Source organism: Schistosoma mansoni, chromosome 6 (assembly GCF_000237925.1).
Source record: "Schistosoma mansoni strain Puerto Rico chromosome 6, complete genome".
Taxonomy (NCBI): Eukaryota; Metazoa; Platyhelminthes; class Trematoda; order Strigeidida; family Schistosomatidae; genus Schistosoma; species Schistosoma mansoni.
In genome coordinates this window covers 11,809,406-11,833,001 of record NC_031500.1, presented here as the reverse complement: position 1 = coordinate 11,833,001, position 23,596 = coordinate 11,809,406, and the positions used below count along the sequence as shown (strand labels likewise).

Sequence of the window (23,596 nt, the reverse complement as noted above, 5' to 3'; positions counted from 1 at the left end):
GTCAATGCTTATTTTATTTACAACTGAATGATGAACACCGATATCCATTATCAGCTTGAAAGATATTTCATATCACTCCTACTTTAATACAATCTACCATAAACCGATACATTATTATCTATATGATAGCTTAATAAAATTTAGCAACTTAAAGATTTCAATAGTTGAATTCATGAGTTGATCTAAGCTAGACCATCCTAAGAAGGATGGAAGCACTGGACAACCGTTTTGTCCTAGTATAGGACTCCAGGTAGTGCACATCCACGATCCCGCACACGAGACTCAAACCCAGGAACTTCAGTCTCGCACAAGAACGCTTAACCTCGAGACCATTGAGATGGCATTCAACGGATTGGTCGAAGTTAGATATTAACACCGATGGATTACGTAACAATTATTCAAGATAAAAAAACAATTAAATTCATCTAAATATTATTTCATTAACAAAATATGAATTACATAATTTTAAAAAATCAATAAACTTCATTTATACAAAGCATAGAACATGTAAAACAGAGAATAGAATAGAACTTGATCAAGTACCTGAATTACAAATCAATTAAACATTGAAAAAAAATTATACCTTGATCAAAATGGATTATTTATCTTATAAAGAAGAAGAAGAAGGAGAAAAAGATAAACTTTCCTCTTGTTACTAAGGCGAAAAAACTAGAGTTTAATATAAAAAAAATTATAAAAATTTAACCTAAAAAAATTGAAAATTAATCAAAGTAAAAGAGAACAGAAAAATAGATTATCTGTTTTTTTTATTTTGTATATAAAAATTCATATTTCCAATAGTATTACTCTGTTACTTCTATTTTAAGATCACGTTTTTCAGATTTGTTTAATATTTCTCTTGATGATCGTGATGAAGAAGTTGGTGATGATGATGATGATGATGATGGATACAAACACCAATGTTGTACCATGAATAAAATATCAAATCCAATCGATAAAATACCTAATCCAAGTTTAATTGGTGATCCAGTTATACTGCTAACATCATCTGTGAATTAGCGAAATGATATAAATGAAAAGCATAGGTCTATAATATCATTTTATAGAACTAAGTATAATCATCATTTATATATAATAGTGACATGGTAGGGAATAGTATTACCAAGTCTAATATAAACAAAATCAATAAAATTGGTCTATATCATACACAAATATAAAATGAAATAAAATATTTACATATTCAGATGAAATCACCATGATAACAGTAATTGGTGTCTAAAGTTTAATGTTTATTAAATGGTTTCAACTTTTGTGCTTAGTCAATTATTGGTGATCTTACTGTGGTGTGGTCTACTTATATCCATATAAGTAGTATATGGTGATGGTAAGACATAGAATGTATTTCAGTAGAAGACCGATAAATGAAGAAGAGGAATGAAGCACGATCGGTACGAAAATGCATGAACAATGAAATCACAGAAGATGGAGTGATATTTGCAGAAGGAACAGTTAAGATTGAAACAAATTAACTGTTTACTACTGTATGGTGATCAGAATTTAGTGAGATAGTCTGTAATTTGTGCTTAAATACATTCGAATGTCCTTACTCGTGTTCTGTTCACTACATTACTAGTGATATGATTCACAGATGAACTGACACAAAAAAGCTTCGTTATATCACAATTAGTAACAAGGTGGAATCAATAACATCTACTGATTAATGAAAACAGTGTTCCATTGATAATTAGATGGAAGGTAGAAACTACTTAACTCATTATATATATATATATATAATAAATACACCGTCAATGACTTACGGAGCAAAATTATTTTGAATGGCAACATTGTTTGAGACTGAATAAATTAGTTTGACTATATATGGTTTAATGCATGGTTAACGCCTACGATACTAAAATCATATATAACAAATCACTTCTGTTTGTATTGTCATGTGTATAATATTACGTAATTCGTTAGTCTAACCTTTGTAGTATATTCAAAGTATACACAAAGATATTGTCTTAGAAAGTCAGTACCTGATAATATCATATCACTTAGTGTAATGTATTTACTTATTAACTGAAAATAAATATTTAGTATGCGAACATTTAAAAGTCAGGTTTGACATACCATATACTAAAACACCAGAATATGTTTTCAGTTTGTGGTTGTGGAAATTGTTGGGTTTCAAATGAGATCATGAAACGATCAAAATTAAACTACCAGTGAAAATCTTGAAGCACTGGACGGCCATTTCGTTTGAATCCCGCGTGCGTGTTCGTGGGTGCACACTGTTAATGAGTTCCATACTAGGATAAAAAAGCTGTCCAGTGCTTCCAGATTTTTAATGGTGGTCTAGCATTGATCGGTTTACGATCGCAACTGAAACATCAGAATATAATTACAATTAAAAAATAAATGTACCGCTCATATATAAAAAAAAATTATCCCTTACTCGTATTATATGCTATAATAAACATTTGTGCAATGCTTAGAATCCCTCCAGTGAAATCTAATATAATATTACCTATACTCCAACCAACTGTACTCTTTCGACGAAAATTCATTAAAGCCTAGATTTATGTTTAAAAATTAAAAAAAAGAAGAAAGAAGCATACAATACACATATTACAGAACCTTAATCAAAGAATGCTTGAAATAGACGTTGATAATAAACCCATATATTAGATACCTCAGTATTTTCGTCACGAATTATTTATATTAAGCAAGTAAACAAATTGATCTGTTGCAGTTAAACACTATCATTGTTTCTTAATAAACCAAATCAAAAGAACAGATTCCTGACCAGTGGAAGTTAGTCTGTGTAGGGTGTGAGACCATTATTTACCGCAGGAGATGGATGAAGGCTTACCCAAGACCATAGAGTAATTCAAGTTATACACCAATATCATTTAATACTGACTCAATGGTTAAACGTTCAATCACGAGATCAAAGGTCCTGTGTTCAACTTCCGCGTGCGGGATCGTCGGTGCGCACAGCTGAGAGGTCCGAAATCAATCCAGTGCTTCTATATTTCCGATAGTGGTCTAGCTAAGATTAGTTTGTAAGTTCAACTGTTAAAAAAGTATGATATTATTGAAAATGACTGGGCAAAATAATTATAGTGTCTTACATAATATTACTATACCTGACAATAAGAATTCATTAAGAAAAGATTGAAAAACATCAATGTAATAGAACTCATTTATCAGATTTATGTTTTTTTACACATAACTTCCAGACACATGACTTGTATGAAGCCATGTGATACACTATCATAAGTACTCAAAATCAAGTATATGTCAAAAGATGTTCAAATTTACAACTAACAGATTAAATGACTAATATTAAAACAATCAATTCGTAACTCTCATATCAGGTAAATATATGTACATTGATCTTTCAATATCATCATTTAACAAATGGATAATAAATCTACTCTGTCATAATCAAGTTATTTGTAGTAAAGCATTCATAAAATATTTCCAAATAGCCATTGTCTATCTTGATTGGCACCTATTTCTTGAAGCTAACTATATATGTTCCTTCTTACAAGTATCAGTCTTTTTAATCAATAAAGTACTTCAACCGCTCCATGAGTTAGTATAATCCATATATATATATATATATATATATATATAAACTGGTCCTATTTATTGTAAGAGTCTGGTCCTATTTATTGTAAGAGTGTATTGCGTAACTATCAAGCTATCAGACCACATCTTAGCACTATCTGTACTTTGTAATATTGATAAATTGGTCAAGAATCAGGAAGGTTTTAATTTTATAACGTCACTTTTTTCCTACCCTTTTAAATATAAAGTGTTTAATGATACATTTAAAAAAATATGAACAACTTAAATAATAATAAATTTCTATTTGTCAGGTTGAAGTAGGCTTTATACTACCATTATGTATTGAGTGCATAATTTGTTTACCAATTTAGTGAATTGAGTTTTTGATCGAGATCATGAATTGATGAGTGTTAGGCCATCATTAAAAGCCTGTAAGCACTGAATGGCCGTTTTGTCCTAGTATGGAACTCTTAAGTAGGGCTCATCCGCGATCCTGCACGCGGGATTCCAACCCAGGATCTTTGGTTTCGTGTGCAGGATCGTGGATGGGTACTACTGAGGAGTCCCATACTAAAACGAAACGACTGACCAGTACTTCAAGGTTTTCGTATGTTTATTTCATTATCAAACAGTGACTTTTATAAGATGTACCCTGATGAGATAATTACTGAGATAAAATGAAACTTAAAGAATGAAGGTCAACATGATCTAAATCATTTCAAGAAAGCGTCATTTTATCGATATTCATATTCCCTTTATCAACCTCCTGCGTGTGTCTGAAGTTAACTCACATTTTTAATAGTCAATTTTCAAGAACACAATACAAATCTCTAAACAAATATTTGCTCATTTTTCACTGGAGTGATAACAAACGACTGTTTTATTGTATCCACCCAATTATTAAAGAATAAGTCGAGTCATTGAAAATATAGTTCATATTCAGATGGAGGATATTTTGTATTATCACTTTCGTCAATGAGTTGTTCTACCGAATACAAACAACGTTATAACAAAAATTATCCCTATCAATCGATAAACCGTTGCACTACTGTATTTTTTGATATTCACAAATGTTACAAAACACTCTATTCACTTGGTGTTGTTTACTTGTATCTTCCCATTGTTGTTTAGGACTGCAATTGATCAGTCTGTTGTTGGCATATGTGCATCCTGTGCGGACTGCATCGATATTGCCTGAAATCACAAGCTTTATAAGCCAAGATGAATAGCGGCTAGCAGTGGAATGAAGGACGCGCGTTTCGTCCTATTTGAGACTCATCAGCTGGATGTACCTGCATCTTGGAGTTTATGTTAACCCTAGGACTCCAACTCAGGACCGTTCGTTTCAAGCGCAATCACGTAATCCACTTGGCTACTGAGTCCTAATAGCCAACTGTTTGTGCAATGAGGTGAAGTTATATTCCCTTGGTGTTATTTACTCATATCTATCAGTAAGAAACGCGCGTCTTGGATTCCACTGCTAGCCACTATCCATCTTTGTTTAATAAACACTATCTCAATAAATTGTTTTACAATATCTAGATAGACTACATTCATTTAATTGTCATGTGATAGTACGAAAATATATTGTATTTATACTACATAGATACTAGTCGAGATATTATGGTTAAACATCGACTGAATCATAATGCAACTGTAAAAAGGATCAAATTAATTTAGAATACTTTGGTAGATAAGTTGTAATCCAAAATGTGATCAACTACGTTAGATTTGTTTACAGTTCGTTGTGTTGTTGTTTGTTGTTTTTTTGGTGTTCGACTATACAGTACTTGTACTTTGATAATGAAATATTGAAAATAAAACTATTTTTCAGAATATCAATTATTGTTTGACATTTTTCAATTTAAATAGTTTGTTTAATAAAGTGAAAATTTTTATAAGATAAATCTAGTCCCTGTATAATAATTGTTCGGGTCCGTTGGCCAGACACTATCAGAAACAACCTACTGTGGGAGAGAACAAACTAGATTCTAACGGAGGAAGAAATCAGGAAGTGGATTAGACACACATTGAGGAAAGCACCCAACTGCGTCACAGGACAAGCCCACACATGGAATCCTGAAGGTCAAAGGATAATTGGAAGACCAAAGAACACATTACACCGGGAAATGGAGACAGATAAGAGAAGAATGAACAACAATTGGATAGGACTAGAAAAGAAGGCTCATGACAGAGTTGGTTGGAGAATGCTAGTCGGCGGCCTATGCTCCATTAGGAGTAACAGGCACAAATAAGTAGGTAAGTTTAGCAAAACAGGAGTAAAATTCTTACAATTAAAGAATATTTACAGCTCAAAACATTTGTTAGTCAACACCAAAGACAGAATTTCCATTACAAACCTCAAGACAGTTATGTCATACAAAGATGAAACTTCAAAAATTACTAAAAATATCATCAAAAATGTACGATTATTTGTAAATACTTTCCTAAGCAAAATATTCAATACCCGTTTGCCAGAAAATCATCTTTAACAACCTACTGTAGTAGATGACAAACTACATTCCAGTTAAAGAGGAAATCAAAGAAACACGCATGATGTGCAAAGGACACACACTGGAGAAATCGTTAAAAAAATGAATAGCACTTGGTGTCAACTGAAAAACAGGGTACTGGACAGAGTTAGTTGAAGAATCCTAATCGGTAGCCTATGTTCCACGAAGGATAACAGACGTCAGTAAGTAAGAAAGTAACTCATAGTTAGTGCTTATGATTATCGATCGCGTACGAATCAAAGAAGAATGGAAGGTTACTTTCATGAAATTACTTTAAATCGACTAAGAAAACTTTCATTATTAAAATTACAAAAATAAAACTTAATTAAATAAACATTCCACATATATATAATTACATCCGATCTTTACTTACCTGTGGTGCATATTTAATGAATGAGATAAATAGTTTAATATAAGATAAGAAATAGAATGTATCTAACCATTCAGTGACCTGAACTTTTCCCAATATACAAACGATTATTGTATAGATAATGATTAATATTATGATTCCTATACAGGTCTTTGATACACGTTGACGACCGCGCTGAAATATAAAAATGACTATAATAATGGCAGCATTTGAATGACATAATAGGTAATATTATATAATAGGAAAATGAATTATGAATATAAAGTTGAATATTAACTACTTTTTCCCTTGACTAAAGAGTGATGTCACATGATAAGTGTCATAATGTAGTGAACCAGAACGCGGGCGAGGACAATCAAATGTGTTTAAGCACAAATTACAGATTATCTCACTAAATTCTGATAACCATACAGTAGCAAACAGTTAATTTGCAAAATAACAATCGATTGTTTCAATCTTAACTGTTCCTTCAGCAAATATCAGTCCATCTTCTCTGATTTCATTGTTCATGCATCTTCGTACCGATCGCGCTTCATTCCTGTTCTTCCCTTGTCGATCTTCTGCCGAAATACATTCTATGTCTGACCATCGCCATATACTACTTATGTGAATGTGTCATGACAACTTGTTTACCTGCAATGGTCGTTATGGAAACATACTATAAATAATAATGCATTTATATTTAATTATCTCTCATCAAGCATAACTTCAAACTTTAAACAATAGTTTCATGAAGTTTAAATACGGAAAGTAGTGAAACAAATGTAAACTGTTTCTACTTGGTTACATTTCAAGAAAATCGACAATTTTAGTGGAAGTATTTGCTAGTTTTAAGTTTAGTTTCATTCTTAGATAGTCTAGATACTTGAAAGAGTACAGAAATACGAAGAAGGACGCATAGTAGTTTGCACTTTAAGGTACTATTCAAAATACAGTCAAATTGTAAATACAGACAAGGTGAGACTATAATTTATGGACGAACCAAACAGATTTACGATAAAAATTCTTGGATTTTGGAACGAAATTCATTCATCTATTCGGCGAAATAGCGTCTTGGTATTTTATCTGATGTCATTTCGTGGTGAAAACCCTAAATCTAGTTAGTAACCCTAACCATCGACTGTAAATCATAATTCTAATTCCTCAAACTGCTTAATAACCCTCATTTAGCTCTAGTAAGTAGATGGACATTCTTAAGGTCACTTTATTGTTGCTCAAAGGTCTTCCACAAATTATAGTCTCTCCTCAGACAAATATTGATTCATCTTTCCAAGAAGCCCATATTCCAATATAGATTGATTTAGTTCCGTTTCAAATAATAACTACTGGATATTTAACGCGAACTTCTCTAACTATTATGTTATTATTTGAATAAGAAGACGTGTTCAAAGAACAAAAATGATGGATAATATTCACTTGTGTCATTTTCAAACATTTATTCACGGGAATTAATTGACCACTTAGTAGTGACTAATCTCATGTTTATTCTAGCACTTGAAGCAAAACGACTTCTATTGATATTCTCTGAGATTACTTACTACCCATGGGATCAGTTATATGTAAATATCTCAGTCCTACAGACGATCAGTCTTAAACTGTGACATTAGGTAATATCGATTCAAATTCACTAGTGAGCTTCAATCCTTTGGAGATTTCAAGTACAATTATTTATCAGAATGAAACCTTGACTCAAGGTTTCCTGCTAATCATATTTAACCACTTGGTATTATTTTCATTGACCAGCAATAATGTTTTCAACTAAACAAATAACATATTGATTTATCTGTAATAAAATATTATTAATCAGAAGGGGTTTTGTGGAGATTTCAGTATTTTAACGGTTGAAATCATGAGTCGATCGAAGTTGATTGAAGTTAGACATTTAAACCGTTGGATGCCGGTCGACTCAGTGGTATATCGGTCAAGTGCCCTGGCGCGAGACTGTTAGGTCCTGGGTTCGAATCTCGCGAAGTGTGATCGTGGGCGCGCACTGCCGAGGAGTCTCACAATAGGATGAAACGGCCGTCCAGTGCTTCCATGTTTTCCATGGTGGTCTATCTTCAATTGACTCATGAATTCAACTATAAATTGACCAAAATCTGCACAAAACCCCTTCCGATATTAAAACTGTAAAATTCGATTTAAAAATACGCTAGTCTTTGTGAAGAAATATTTAGATTAGTAAACCAGAAATCGGAGATTGAATTATCTCAAGATTAGTTTCTTTTGTGTTTTTTTTGTTTTATATCAATATGTTGGCGGTAATATTAAAAAGAAAAGAAAAAAGATGAATTATTTTTAAAGGCAAACACCTTTGAACTCTTCTATTTGAACAATGATAAACAGAAGCTCTCCTACAGATACTTTAAACCTTATTATTTTAGGCTTATTTGACGTAAATAAATTTATTGAACTTAATAAGAAGAAATGGATGATGGTTAACAGTCAAATCAAGGACGCGCGTTTCGTCCCATTTTGTACTCATCAGTTGGATTTCCCTGTTTCTCAGAATTAATATACACTCTAAGGCTCGAACCCATTACCGCTCACTTCAAACGTCATCACATTAATCAATTATAATGTATTGGACTTTGACTATAAAAATAAAATGGTTAATCACTTTGATAGTAATAATCTTCCCTCATGTCATCAGATTATAATTTCGAAGTTATGTCATTGAATGTTTTCTTTATTTTTTCTTTATATTTTACGTAATAATCAATTTGAGAAGAATGTTTACTTCAATGATACACCACAATAAGAATAATAGTAATACTGGTTCTGTACATCAAATTTCAGGTGAACAACAATAAGAAGAATTCAAGTTATTCATATACATAACAAAGCACTAATCATATTTGTAAAAGATCATGTCTACTAATTATAATATTAAGAAAATAAATGAATTCGATGTTATATAAGTAGTACGTATATCTTAAACAAAAAGTATAATAATAATAATAATTTATATGGCATACCAAATAATATTTAAAGAAGAATTCATGATTTGATCTAAGTTAGATCACCATAAGAAAAAAAAACGGAAGCACTGGATGGCTGTTTTGTTCTTTAGATCGACTCACAAATTCAACTATTAAAATTAGTACAATCTTCATAAATTTTTCGTTCTGATAATAATCATCATGTGCACACTAATGACTAACTTCAAGATGTAACTCCTAGAATTTTAATGAAAAGCCGTGACAAGTGGAGTTCGACTCGTGTTGAGTGGTGACAGTTATCAGAGAGACTATGATTTATGGACGAGCCAATCAGAAGTGTTTGAGAGATTTCAAGGTCATAGTGCCGATTTCAGTACATGATGCTCATGTACAATCGGTTCTCAGAGAATTTTAGAGAAGACATGACAACTAAGCAGCTACAATATCAGTGGGACTACTAAGAAGTTTTTTTATTCGTAATTGAGGTGATCAAATGACTTTTAGATCTTGTCCTTCGATGTAATATATGTTGGAGGAAGATGTCGGCTAGAAAAGGAACCTTTTTCGCTCGATCCAGACTGAGACTAAGGCAAATTATAATAATTGCCATGAACTGTATAATAAAAGCACCATTGGCTACAATATTCGCAGATGTTACTGAAACTTCGGCTGTTCAGTGGTATGAGTATTGTAAAGATATATGCGTAATAAAATGGCAAACTTACACAACCGGACTACACACAAACAATATTGAAGCTCAGTGGTCGAGGTTGAGAGAGTTTTTACGACTTTACAATTTTAGAATCTTTGAACCTCTTTTTAACCTTGACAAGTTACTGAATCACACAAAAGAAATGTATCCACTTTAAGTCTTTGGTCTCATATGATATATTTTTATTCCATACCAGCTGTTTCCTGATTGGCTAATATTTCTCAAGGTCATTTCATATTCGTTCAAAGGTCGTCCATAAATTATAGTCTCGCCCAGTTATCCACTCCAAACAATGGATGAAGGGTTGCACAATACTTCATGGATCGATTGAAGTTAAACATTAACACTATTGCATGCTGACTCATTGGTCTATAGTTCAGGTATTCGCGTGAGAGACAGAAGATCCTGGGTTTCGAGTCTCAGGTGTGGGATTGTAGATGTACATTTCTGAGGAGTCTCATACTAGGACGAAATGATGGTCCAATGCTTCTGGGTTTTCAGTGGTGGTCTAGCTTAGATTGACTCATGAATTCAACTATTAAAATTGTTGCAATCTCCAAAAACCCACATTCTGATATTTTAAAATTGTCAAATATATTATAAGTTTACATTTTACTAAGTTAGCAGTTGATCAACATGTAAAAGTTGAATTGTTGACTGATAGAAACAGTTTCATTAATTATTAAAATTGCACATTAGTAGTATCCCAAAGTAGCATTTCATCCTTATTTGTAATTCACCAAACGGATGTTTTTGCATGCCAGTGTCAATACTAAAACTTCAACCTACTTCAAATTACTGCTTTAAACGATAACATAATATCTGTTGAGATACTCAGTCTAAGTAGCAACTACCTTGTTTAGTGGCTATGAATTTTATTTAGTATTCAAAATAGAAGGTAATAGGTTCGAGTCTCATTAAAAACATAAATACTAGAATGTAGGTATATTCAGCTGACGAGTTCTAAATTGAGGTAAGCGCATATCCGTGATTTTGCTGTAGCCCAGTATCTGGTGTTGATTAAAACTCGTGACTAAATGGTAATATCAAATCGCTCCATTCAAAACCAAAATATACCAACAGAGGTTGATTATTTGTAATCCCTAATATCAATAATGGCAAAATATAAACCCTTCAAAACTCAACTCATTTATCCTTTACAAGTATTAAAGTGTGTTTATGGTGTGTTGAAAACTGCCACTGAGTCAAAGAAGATTATAGTTCGACTTCGTCAAAATTCTTTTAGGAACAAATGAAACGATAACTTATATTTATTAATAACTATTATGAAAATTTGACTGACAAAGATTGAATGGAATGGTAAGGTCAGACTAATTAAAACTACTCTAATCTTAACCTAATTCATCAGCAAGCCTATGAAACAATAATAGACTTAAACTAGTCAATCATATCTCCACATTAGAGAATTACTGAATGAACTCACCTCATAACATAATATTTGTAGAGCTGTTAATAAAGAAATTAGAAATGCATGAAATGCAAATGCCAAATCATTCTCTTGTACAGGTACTGAACCCAAAGGATTTCTTTTTAAATATTGTTCCTTTATAAAGAAATTTATTTGAATATAAAACCATAATCATTCGGATCAATGACAACAAAATTGTATTAAAAACAGAAATAGGTAGTGACTAACAGTGGAATCCAGGATGTGTGTTTCAGTATTTTCATAGTTGAAATCATGAGTCAATTGAAGCTAGACAACCATAGAAACCTGGAAGCACTGGACAGCCGTTTCGTCCTATTGTGAGACTCCTCAGCTGTGCGCATCACGATCCCGCATCGCGAGATTCGAACCCAGGACCTAACAGTCTCTCGCCAGAGCACTTAACCAATAGACCACTGAGTGGGTATCCAGTGATGTTAATGTCTAACTTCAACCAATCCACGAAGTTAAGCAACCGTTCACTAATTGTCTTCAGTGAGTTGATATCTCACAACAGACTTTGTTGAACTCCATTGGTCACTGCTTTTATTTATATAAAAAATAGTAGCTGATCAAATATAGTGTTCTGATTATTGATAATAAGGAAATATCAGTACTTGAGCATGATTAAAAACTACTCATGACCTGTTATCAAATGGTTATTATCTTTTTTTCTCGACACACTACTAACTACTGATTCGTTTAACATTATATTCATAAATAAATGGCTATTTACAGCAACTCCACGAATCAGCAAATTTGTTGACATCACACTCTATACACGTAAATATATGGTAATGGAAATAATAATAATAATATAGGAATTAGAATGGAATCTATAGCAATTAGTCCCTTTGATAAATTTCGTTAGTGTAATAAGAAGACGAAGATCATCAGATTTACGTGATGATATATTCGAGCAATACATTTCGAACAATCTGATCACACATATATTTGTTAAGAACATTTATATATAAAAATAAAAGGTCAACTATATTATAAATGGAGGGTAAGAGGAGATTAGTCAGTCAGTCAGTCACAACGTAGAACTTCGTACGTACGTACATCAGTTCGAGTTGCCATACCACATTAGCACAGAGATGAAGTTGTCGATTCAAATACCATATTGGTAGAAGTAGTAAGAGTATAAGTATTATGTGAAAGATAAGGGTTTGAAGATGTTATTGAAGGAGTATAATACAGTGAAATAAATTTGGAAAGAGAAAAAGGATAGGGACATGAAGGATTTAAAAAGGTTAGAATTTGGTAGAACACAAGGAGTGGATGCACCTTCGCCATTGCAAACGATTTTGAGCCATGTCATTCAAGGTCTCTAACCATCGGTTGCTATCATCTCGCGAATCCCAACCAGGTAGTCTACACCTACCAACACGGCCCAGTCCACTTGTCAGCGACTTCATGGATTTATGCCATGTTGTGGTCTGGCCGCCCCTAGCTTTCTTCCAACCTGCTCCTACACCATAAAACATTGCACGTCGGGGCAGTCGGTGGTTGGGCATACGTAACACGTGTCCCAGCCATCTCAACTGATCAAGTTTCACTACTTCATCAATCGATTTGCCATCCTTACCTAGTACACGTTTCCTAACATCTGCATTACTTACTCGGTGGTCCCAGGATATACGAGCAATGCGTCGAAGACATCTATGATCGAACACTAGTAGCCTACGAATATCCTCTACTCTTATGGGCCATGTTTCACTGCCATAAAGTAGGACGGAACGGACTGCTGCACAGTAAACCCGTCCTTTTGTTGCTAAACGGATATCTCGCCTACGCCATAAATGGCGCAAGTTGGCGAAAGCTAGACGAGCCTTCTGTATCCGTGCTGAGGTTTCGTCATACACCAGACCACAAGGGTTGATGAGACTCCCAAGATAAGTGAAGCTGTCAACACGTTCAACTACTTCACTCCCTATCATTAGTTCAGGTGTCGATGTAACCCAATCCTGAAGTAACATTTTGCACTTCGAGGGAGAGAATCGCATCCCGAACATGCCTGCATTGTTGCTTATGGTGATCAGAAGACTCTGCATTTTGTCAGCGTCTTCACCAAATAAAACTATGTCGTCGGCTTATTCTAAGTCAACAAGTGAGCCTCCTGGTAAAAGTTCAACTCCTGGAGATTGAGATGATGAAAGTGTTATCTCCAAAAGCATGTCAACGACAAAGTTAAACAAGAATGGGGAGAGTGGACAGCCCTGACGAACACCACTTGAGGTAACCAATTCTGATGACAGTTCGCCATAGGCTCTAACTCGACCAGTTGTGTTCGAGTAGAGAGCCTTTATGAGGTTAATGTACTTCTTTGGTACTCCTTTCAGTGACAAACACTGCCATAGAACCTCACGATCAACGGAGTCAAATGCCGCCTTAAGGTCAAGAAATACTATTATTGTGGGACGTCTGAATGTATGTCTATGTTCTAGGACCTGACGTAGAGTGAATATCTGGTCTATGCAACCACGTCCAGGTCGGAAACCAGCCTGGTTTTCTCTAGTCTGCTCTTCACGAGCTTTGGTTAGGCGTCCAAGTATTATTGAAGCTAATATTCTAGACACTATATTAGTCAAACTGATTCCTCTGTGATTGTCACAGGAGGACTTTTGTCCTTTCTTATAGACTGGCACAATCAGTGATTGGGATCAGTCAGATGGAATTACGTCCAGTTCCCAGATTCTACCTAAGACCTCAGTCAATCTCGCTGCTAGTACTGGACCACCATCCTTAAAAATCTCAGGGGTAAACCTGTCAGGGCCTGCGGCTCTCCCTCGCTTTAGATTTCCTATAGCTTTTTCAACCTCGTAGAGAGTTGGAGGACTTACCTCAATTTGCCATTCAGGACGACTGGGGATCGTGGGTAACTGAAGTGTGGCTGAAGGCCAGTTGAACTGATCCCTAAAGTGTTCTGCCCATCGATCCAATCTCCTGGATTGAGAATGAATGAGATGCCCATCTTTGTCTGAGATAGTTTCGCTAATAGTTGGGTTCCTAATGCCGGTTTCTTTAATAAGTCTGAATAGCTGTCTGCTGTTACCTATTGCCGCTGCCTTTTCCATCTCTCTTGCTTTCGCTACCCACCACTGTTCACGATCATTGTGTAGGCTTCTTACTAGCCTTCGCTTAAGCTGACTCCTCTCTTCGTTATTTTCAGAGCCAGGTGGGATGAGTTTTCTAGCATCTATCAATGCGGTAGATGCTGCCGAGATCCATTGTTTCTCCCTAACCTTATGGCTTATCTTACTAGCGGATATCACTGCTGTTTCCACAGCTTTTCGGATGTCATTCCACGCTGCCTCGGGGTGGGCACAACTTACATGTCTGTCTAACTGTTTTTCCAGTTGTTCCTGAAATATATTCTTGGCTTGCTTATCATTAAGTAGGACCCTAAGAGGTTTCCCTGCAGTGTCTTTCCTACGTCCAGTAAGACGCAGACAGATACGTGCTCGCATTAGAGCATGATCTGAATCTAAACATGTGCCCCAGAATGATCGACAGTCTTCTATCGAGCCCCTCCATCGGTGGCTGATAGCGATGTGATCTAATTAGGTCCAACGTTGGAACGAATTCGGGGGTCGCCATGTCAAAAGATGTTTTTCCTTATGCTTAAAGTTAGTATTTGCAAGAAATAGGCGGTTATCTGAGCACAGCTGCAACAGACGGTCGCCATTATCTGTTCTTTTAGCCACGACAACATGAGATCCACCCAGCTGTCTTTCCCTTTCACTTAGTTTACCTACTTGAGCATTAAAGTCACCAGCCACTATTACTACATCAGAACGCCTAGCTTTTCGGAGAAGGTCAGAAAGTTTCCTGTAAAACTCATCTTTTATATCGTCTGAGCTGCAGTCAGTGGGAGAGTAGGCAAAGACGACGAAGAGGCAACGACGGGTTTCCCTATCTTTCCGAGTCCTTACTGATCCGCTTAGTCGGACAGCGCATAGACGACTGTCTACTGGAATCCAGTCTAAAAGAGCTAGTTCTGCACTACGACTTAATGCTATACCTACCCCAGCGAGGCCACGGGAAGCAACATCAGGGCTTCCAGATACACAAAGCGTGTATCGAGATGGTTCTTTATTTTGATTAGGTGAGGTCAAATGAATGACGCTACTAGGGTCTTGTATGCGCGTTTCGGAGACGCAGCACACATCGATGGTGTAAGATTCTAGAGTCCTAGTTAAGGAAGCCCGTTGTCCTTTTTGGCACAATGTTCGGACATTAAAAGTTCCTATATGTAGTTTAGAGCGTGGTTTCAGGAGATCAGGAATAACGTTCCGTGTACTTGAATCGTTTGCCCTAGCGGTGTGAGGTGATAAAAGGACGTGGGAAGGGTTAGTCGTGGAGATAAGAGAGTTATTAGGAGGTGTAGGAAGGATTTGAAAGTGACCAACTTGGTCTCGTGTGCAGTTACGGGTATGAGGGCTAATATCACTTCCCGGTTACCCACACCGTGGAAGGGTATTTCTTGAGGGACCTGAAAAAGAAGTTGGATTAGTGTTGATCTTAACGACCTGGGAGCGTGACCGCAGTGCCCAAGGGACAACTGCTTGAGGCCGGTCACGCACGGCCTTTTTGTGGGGGATTTTTGACGTGTTAGCTCCGTTCTTCAAAGGACCTTACCGCCGGAGACGGAAATCCGTGGGATAAGGCGAGGTGTGCATTTTTAGGGTCGACCTTTTCTAACCCCACCCCTCCTTGTGGGAAGGCAGCATCGCTATCATGCTGGTTGTCTGAAGGAAACACCTTACTGCTGTCACACCTCTGTACAGTCGGCAGTACGACTTCGCCTTCGGACCTTGGGATTGCTGCTTTTAGTCTTACCGCTCTTCAACCGACCTGTCTGGCATGGTAGGACCTTGAGGAACGATTGTTTCAGCCAGCATAGCTCGATTGCTTTATCACGATAGGCAAGCCCGACCACCACGTCAAGGTAGCAGCAACAGTCGGGTAGGTTTAAGGAGAGAACGAACTGTTTTTGAATACACATAGGGGAGGGTTAAATTTTCGTATGGCTAAAGCTTCAATAAACCCCAGTATATACCCTTTTACACTTTTACACAACACCACAGAAGCTGAATCAAGATCAATATTATGACCTGTTTCAATTATGTCTGGCAATAGTGTGGCAATAGAATGAAATTCCTATTTTAACTGGAATGGTAATAACGATGACACTGATTGTAACAAAAACGGGGCAACAATTTGAAAAGAATTCTATTTATTTAATGTACGAATGACAAGGATATATCTTAGCATAATTAATGCAAATTCATTATCTACGAATATAATAATATTTATCTTCTAAAAATAGATTTGATGATGTACGCTTATCTGTGGATTGCTGGATACCCAATACTTTTGTTTTAAATCAAGTAAGAAACATTCAAAAGATATTAAGAATAAAGTACTGTGTCATTGATAGCTTTTCGAGAAAACATCTGTTTACGGACTAAATTCATTAAAAGCCCATTAGAAATTACCCATCAAGGATTAGCTTTAGTTAGGCAACCATTAAAAACCGGAAAATACTGAATAGCTCCTTATTATAAGTATGAAGCTCCTCAGCAGTGCCCATACACAGCACAATTGGTGACTAAACCCAGGACATTCAGGTTTCTGAGTGAGTAATTAACCGGCCTTCATGAGAGAAGCCCTGATCGGTTAACTGTAACCATACTGACCGTGAGTCAAATATTACCAACGTCAACGGAGGATTGCTCCCAAATATCTCCAAACAAATGAAATAGGAAATGCACTCCAGTGAATACCAATCACTTGACCCATAACGTTGATAGCTTCCAACGTAACCTTAAACTCTAGGATCCCATCACCACTGAAGTCATGGGTAAGCGTTACTAAAGAGCTCTATACCAGCCCACAACAGCTTCCTAGTGCTTCCTGGGTTTGGATAGCTATCTGAATTAGTTAATTCATGACCTCAATAACAAAACATTACACAAAATAACTTCGTCAGCACCAAATAGAATAACACCTACGAAATGAAAACCATACACCTAATGACAATCAAACTTTTATCACAAACCTGAATAAGTGGAATCCAATATAAACCAATATTGTAGATACTGTAGAAGAAAAATCCGATCACATTTAACACAGCAAAATCGAAATTGAATCCAACCACACTAGAACAGAAAACAAAATAATTATTTATGCAATAATTTAAGGTGATATTACCTGAGAAAATCAAATCTTATGGCTTAATTTGATTGGATGTAATACTTCCTGAATTGCACATAAGAAATCTACTTCATAAAAACTAATCCTAAAATTCACAAAGATACACGATTCACGTATAATTTTATAGTCATTCCCAGTAATATAATAAATTTACAATACAAATTTAGTGTGCTCTACTGGTATTGACAGATATAGTATGTAGCAGTAGTTGGGAATGGAATGCCTGCCAGTATAAAACTGAACTGAAGAGAACTTCAATCGATCCATGAAGTGTTATGTAACCCTTCACTCTATACGGATTACACTCCACTTGTCACACCTTGTTACTGAGGCTCTACGATTTGCATCTTTAAGTTAGTCACTAATGACCACATGATTGTTATCAGTATAGAGCTATTAATATCGTTGTATCCCGACCCAGTGGGCTCAAAATTAGGCGTTCGTGCGTGATATCGAAGGTCCTAGATTCGAGCCCCTCTTGTGGGATTGTGAATGAGCGCTGTTGAGGAGTCCCATACTAGGATAAAACGGCCGTCCAGTGCTTTTAGGCTTTCAATGGTGGTCTAACTTAGATCGACTTATGAATTCAACTGTGGAAATATTACATTCTCCACAAATCCTCACACAACTAAATCAATTCTAATTATTAATTATACTTATTTATGATTAAAAATATGTAATAATGGTATTTGAGGTTAAATGGGCTTCCTATTAAAGTGTGGATAATTCAGTTTCACTCACAATCTAACTAAAGCTTTGTTTAACTTCACTAGCATACACAATGATGATAAAATGAACAGTTTTTATTAAATATGATAACCAAAATACTATTTTACGTGGAATTGTCAGTCCTATAAATCCAATTAAGTACTTTCGGGAATAAAATCCCTGTCTAATCAGCTGAAAACTTTGTAGTAAACAGCAACACTTAAAATCCATAAAGGATACTGGCTACATGATAACTCAATAGGAATAAATTTGTTTAAATAGTAAACTCTTAATATTCTGATACAGAATTCATATTTAGATGATCTGCTAACTGAAATTAAATATAATCATATGAAACCTATCAGTCACCTTTTTCGTCTACAGTTCAATATGAACTGTGGGTAGAATGAAACTGTCCAAGCGGTAAAATAAAGCCAGCCGATAACAATTTGAAGTATATTTAACCAACGAAAATGCACCACGGTCACAGAACAAATAGGTTTACCTGCACTATAGAATAAAATCAAATTTTAAGTTAAAATATACATATAAACGCTTAAGTGTTTGATACAATTAGCGCCATAACTGTTAACTCTGTAATGACAGAAAATGTTTTTTTTTTGTTTTCATTTTAAACATTCTATATAAAGGTATTTCTACTGCTCACTTTATGCAAATTCGTAATTTTTCACAAAATTCTAAAAGTTGTCGTGTCGATTGTGATTGGCTTGTTGCTACACTAGACTGTTACTTAATTATTTTTATTAAATAAAATCAGAGCCAGTATTCCTAAATTTTATAGTCAATTGGTCATTTTCAAAAATATCGGTCGGTATAGTTTTATCCGAATCAAATTATTAAAGCATTTTCAAATCAAATAAGTGTGACACAAAACTATCATGTGAATAACTAGACAATACTCTTCTTCGTATTTGTTAACAACTGATTCTTATGTCACTTGTTGATAAATAAACTTAAATAAAACTTTTTTTAATATCAACCAACTAAATATAGCACTGTTTAGATTAAAATACTCAGTCACGCTCTATAAATCTTGTTTCATGAAGCGACTACAGAGTTCATTTGAACATCATAAGCTTTATGAAAACGGTGAAAAACATTCAATTTTTTCTTATGTATACCACAAGATTTCTGCTAAATTGTTAACGTTACTAAAATCCGACATATTTATGCGGTTGCCTCAGACAGTAACGAGTTTAACTACACTTATCTAAACTTTTTAGTCCCAAAATAAATATCCGATGTAAAATCGTAAATCAATTAGTTTACACGGAAATAGGTCAACGCAAACTAAGTATGTACCTACTTCACAATTTTTACGCTTGGAGTAGGCTTTATTCCCAAATATATATGACCAGGAGTTTTTGCAAAAATGGTGAAATTCGAAGGTCCTGATTGCATCTTTCCTATGGTTACGTTATCGATGGGCCGGATGACAGAATTATTTGATTCTTTTAGTGAAATTAAAGAGCCATTTTGATCCCAATATTGAAACTCAAGAAGAACATCACCTTCCGCTGTGCCTCTGAATATAGTTTATGAAACATCAAAAAATACCGATAATAACAAACGGAAGTAATTCAAGTTAACAAATGGCAAAACTCAGCATTTCATTAAACAGTTAAAAACAAGTATTATTTATTTCACTAGTCAGTTATCAAGTCAGTATTCACTTTTCACTATACTAGCTGATGATTGAACAATAAACGATCTGATACTTTAAAGTCTTCAATCATGTTGATCTTACTTTAGGCTCGCTTCTATACATTAAACTAGTTCTCACTCAAGTCACAGCTATATAAAGGACAGAACGTCCAGTTTAGTACAAAAGCTATTTAAGCAAAATCTAACACCTTATTGAATTCATTCACTTCTACACAGAACTTAAATGCATTTTCTTATAACATTGCAAATACGTAAGCCCTGAATTGTATTATTTAATTTATCGAAATAGCTAATTAATACAATATAGTAAATTTCCATATTTGTAAACTAATTATACATTAAAATTCATTCGCCTTCTTGTACATTCAAACAAACTATATTCAACTAAACCATTACAAACCATTTCTGTGTTAGATAAACTGGTATTACTTAAATTCTGAAAACAAAGCCTTATGCAGTTAATGATGTTGTTAAATTATAACAATCAATGTTTTAAAAGCAAAATTTATTATGTATATTTCTAAAGTCAGTTTTATTCGTGAATATTTTACAAAAGTTTGCTTTATTAATGAGATGGAAGAAAAATTAAAAAATTCAGCGACCCTGTTTTATGATGAACGAGTTAATTTGGAATCATTGCTCAAACACAAGTATAGAATGTAAGTCCATACAAAACCATTTTCATTTGTTTTATGATAATAGTACTTATACGCATGATTATTCCCTTAAAGTGTTTTTAGGAGTTTCCGAATAAAATGGAGCAATGGAATATTTATCTTATCCATATGAACAGGATACTTACCAACCATCACTTACAGCCGAATATTTGATCCAATAGAAATAACCTAAGCTACAATATCACCAACCAATAACAAAAATGACGGAATGAAAGAAACAAGTTCGATCAGGCAGTTGCGTTTTTATTAAAATTTATGACATAGTATACATGGACCAGATATAATTTAGACAATATTTGATAAAATGGAGCTAAAGCTTTATTAAACACTTCATCTGATTACCAGAGGATTAAATGAGTAAGTAATCCTTTATGTAAGACAAAATCATTTTGTAGAAAAAAAGATTTAAAAGATAACTTTCCGAAATTCTAAACAGATGTGTTGTCAATAACAGTAAATCAATTCTAATAACACCCCCACAATAGTCAAATAAACAGTGTGTTATTGAGTGAATATAAATTGAATTTAGAGTACCGTATTCACGTTGGGATTCTGTTCAGATAGAACAGAATTATTACACTTCTCAAGGCCTAGACTCAGGGTTGAAAGATGATCTATGACTAAATTTTGAAGGAAGAAATTATAGAATAACACTGACACTATAGAATCTCAGAGTCATAAAAAAATATAAAAACATTGAATGGTGGCCTGTACAAGTCTTCTTATGATATTAAAACTAAAATCCACATCATCTAACTTTGCTACGCTCTTCTGAAAAATATGGTAACTGGACAGTACTATGTCGAAGCTGAACAGTTTCGCTGAAAAGCTTCAATTTTCTGAGCACATAACTGTCATGATTGACAAACAGATGAAAAGTATATGATAAATACTTACCAAACGAAGTAAATTTGTAACTTACTTTAATCCTACAGATATTTTACTAAATCCACCTGACTGAAGATAAACTGAAGTTGGTTCGAAAAAAACTTCGCTTGCATTCTCAAGACGAACAACTTCCCAAAGAAAAAAAGTATACAAAACAACAAATAACAAACGCTCTGACATTACAATTTCATAAATTTTACAGTTATTTGTGAAAACATTTACGGAGTTACTAGAGCATACAAACAAAGTTCATTGAATCCTAACAATGAACACTTTCTTCAATATAAAACTAAATAAATACTTCAATTTTTAGTAAAAACTCATTTCCGTTCCATTTTTCATTTATTAAACCGATAATTTCTGGGAATAAGGTCAATAAAATCACTCAAAAATACTTACCAATATATAGAGCTGTAGGGTTTAACGACTTTGTAGGACAATTCGGAGGTTATTAGATAACTGGATTTAAAGCTTGTGAATATACTGTCTTGTTCTTCCCAACTTATCACTCCTAAATTCAAAAAGAAATGTTATGTCAAACCTACAGTCACTATTGCATCTTGGTTTATTTGAATTCCAGAGGATGCTATTCAGATTAAAGAATGCCGCACAGAAATTCCAACGGTTTGTGGATGAGGTCACTCAAAGCTTTGAAATCGGATTCCTGTATATCGACTATGTAATAGTAGCTAGCAGTTCACTCTACAGACACATTGATTGCCTACATCAACTATTCAAAAGATTTCAGAAATTCGGTACGGTTATTAAATCACCTAGATGCATTTTGTGCGTCGGGAGCTTAAGCTTTTTGGGACACTCAACTTAAAAACGTTGAATCAGACCATTAGACGAAAAAATTGTAGCTTTCAAAAATTTCCCCAAACCAGATTCACTAAATAAATTTTGACGTTTCTTGGGGATGAATACTTTTTATCGTCGTTTTATTCCACACTGTCCAGCCATCCCACAGCCTCTAATGGAGGCGCAAAAAAACAAAGTCGAAAAGTTCGTCTTATCTTTCCAAGCGTAAGATGCATTTTCTGAGGCTAGAATGTCAATTGCTTCCACAACCGTGTTATGTTTATGTTTAGACGCGTCACAGGCAGTGGTAGGTGTGGTATTACAACAGCGAGTAAATAATGAAAACGCTTGCTTAGTTTAGCATGACTCAATCCTACAGACGCGGTCATTCTTTTTAACTAATTATTATTCACATTAGGCATATCATTCTTTACCTAGCCCAAATGTATTCTTCAGAAGTGCTAAACAGCATATTGCTGACTGTCACAATACAGTGAACTAGTATAGATAATGATGAGACTTCCACATAAGATCTTATAGATTGGGTAGTCATATCATGACAAATCTACAATTTTTTGATTAGGTCTATTGTTCTAGTACCTCAGACAAGTGTACTAATACTGACCTAGACCATAATTCCATAATACTCCGATAGGAATACACATTATTTGTGCCAATAGTGTATAGGAAGAACTATTGTGATCGTCTTCGTTCATTATCTCATTCAAAAGTCCCTGGTACTAAGAGACTAGCCTCAAAAAGATTTGTTTGGCCTAAAATTATCTCAGATATAAAGTGGTAAACCAAAAACTGCTTTCAATAAGAGTGCGACAAAATTTTCAGATCAATGATTACAACACTGTAAATATTCAATCTACCTGATCGTGGTTTTTAACATATTCATTTCGATTTAGTTGCTCCTTTGACCCCATATGGCGGTTTTACTTACATCTTCACTGCAGAAGATCGTTTCGTCAGGTGACCAAGAGGGTACTAGGTAAGAAACATCTCAACAAAAAATATTGCTGCAGTATCCCTAGACAGAAGGATTTCTAATTTTGGTGTACCCTCCGCAGTTACTTCCGACAAAAGT

At 34.7% G+C, this 23,596-nt stretch overlaps 1 protein-coding gene across 1 annotated transcript; it reads right to left on the bottom strand.

Annotated features, from left to right (window-relative positions):
- Nucleotides 1–803: 803 nt before the first annotated feature.
- Nucleotides 804–21,892, bottom strand: Smp_169870 (putative cystinosin; the record flags this gene model as incomplete). The annotated part of the gene is made up of 8 exons (XM_018798268.1): nt 21,737–21,892; nt 19,779–19,997; nt 18,821–18,961; nt 17,589–17,688; nt 11,519–11,638; nt 6,424–6,594; nt 2,417–2,534; nt 804–1,009 (listed from the first exon to the last, which is right to left on the bottom strand). The coding sequence occupies exons 1-8, from the start codon at nt 21,880–21,882 to the stop codon at nt 804–806; spliced, it is 1,221 nt and encodes a 406-aa protein (XP_018653226.1). The 5' UTR covers nt 21,883–21,892.
- Between the last annotated feature and the right edge of the window lie 1,704 nt (nt 21,893–23,596).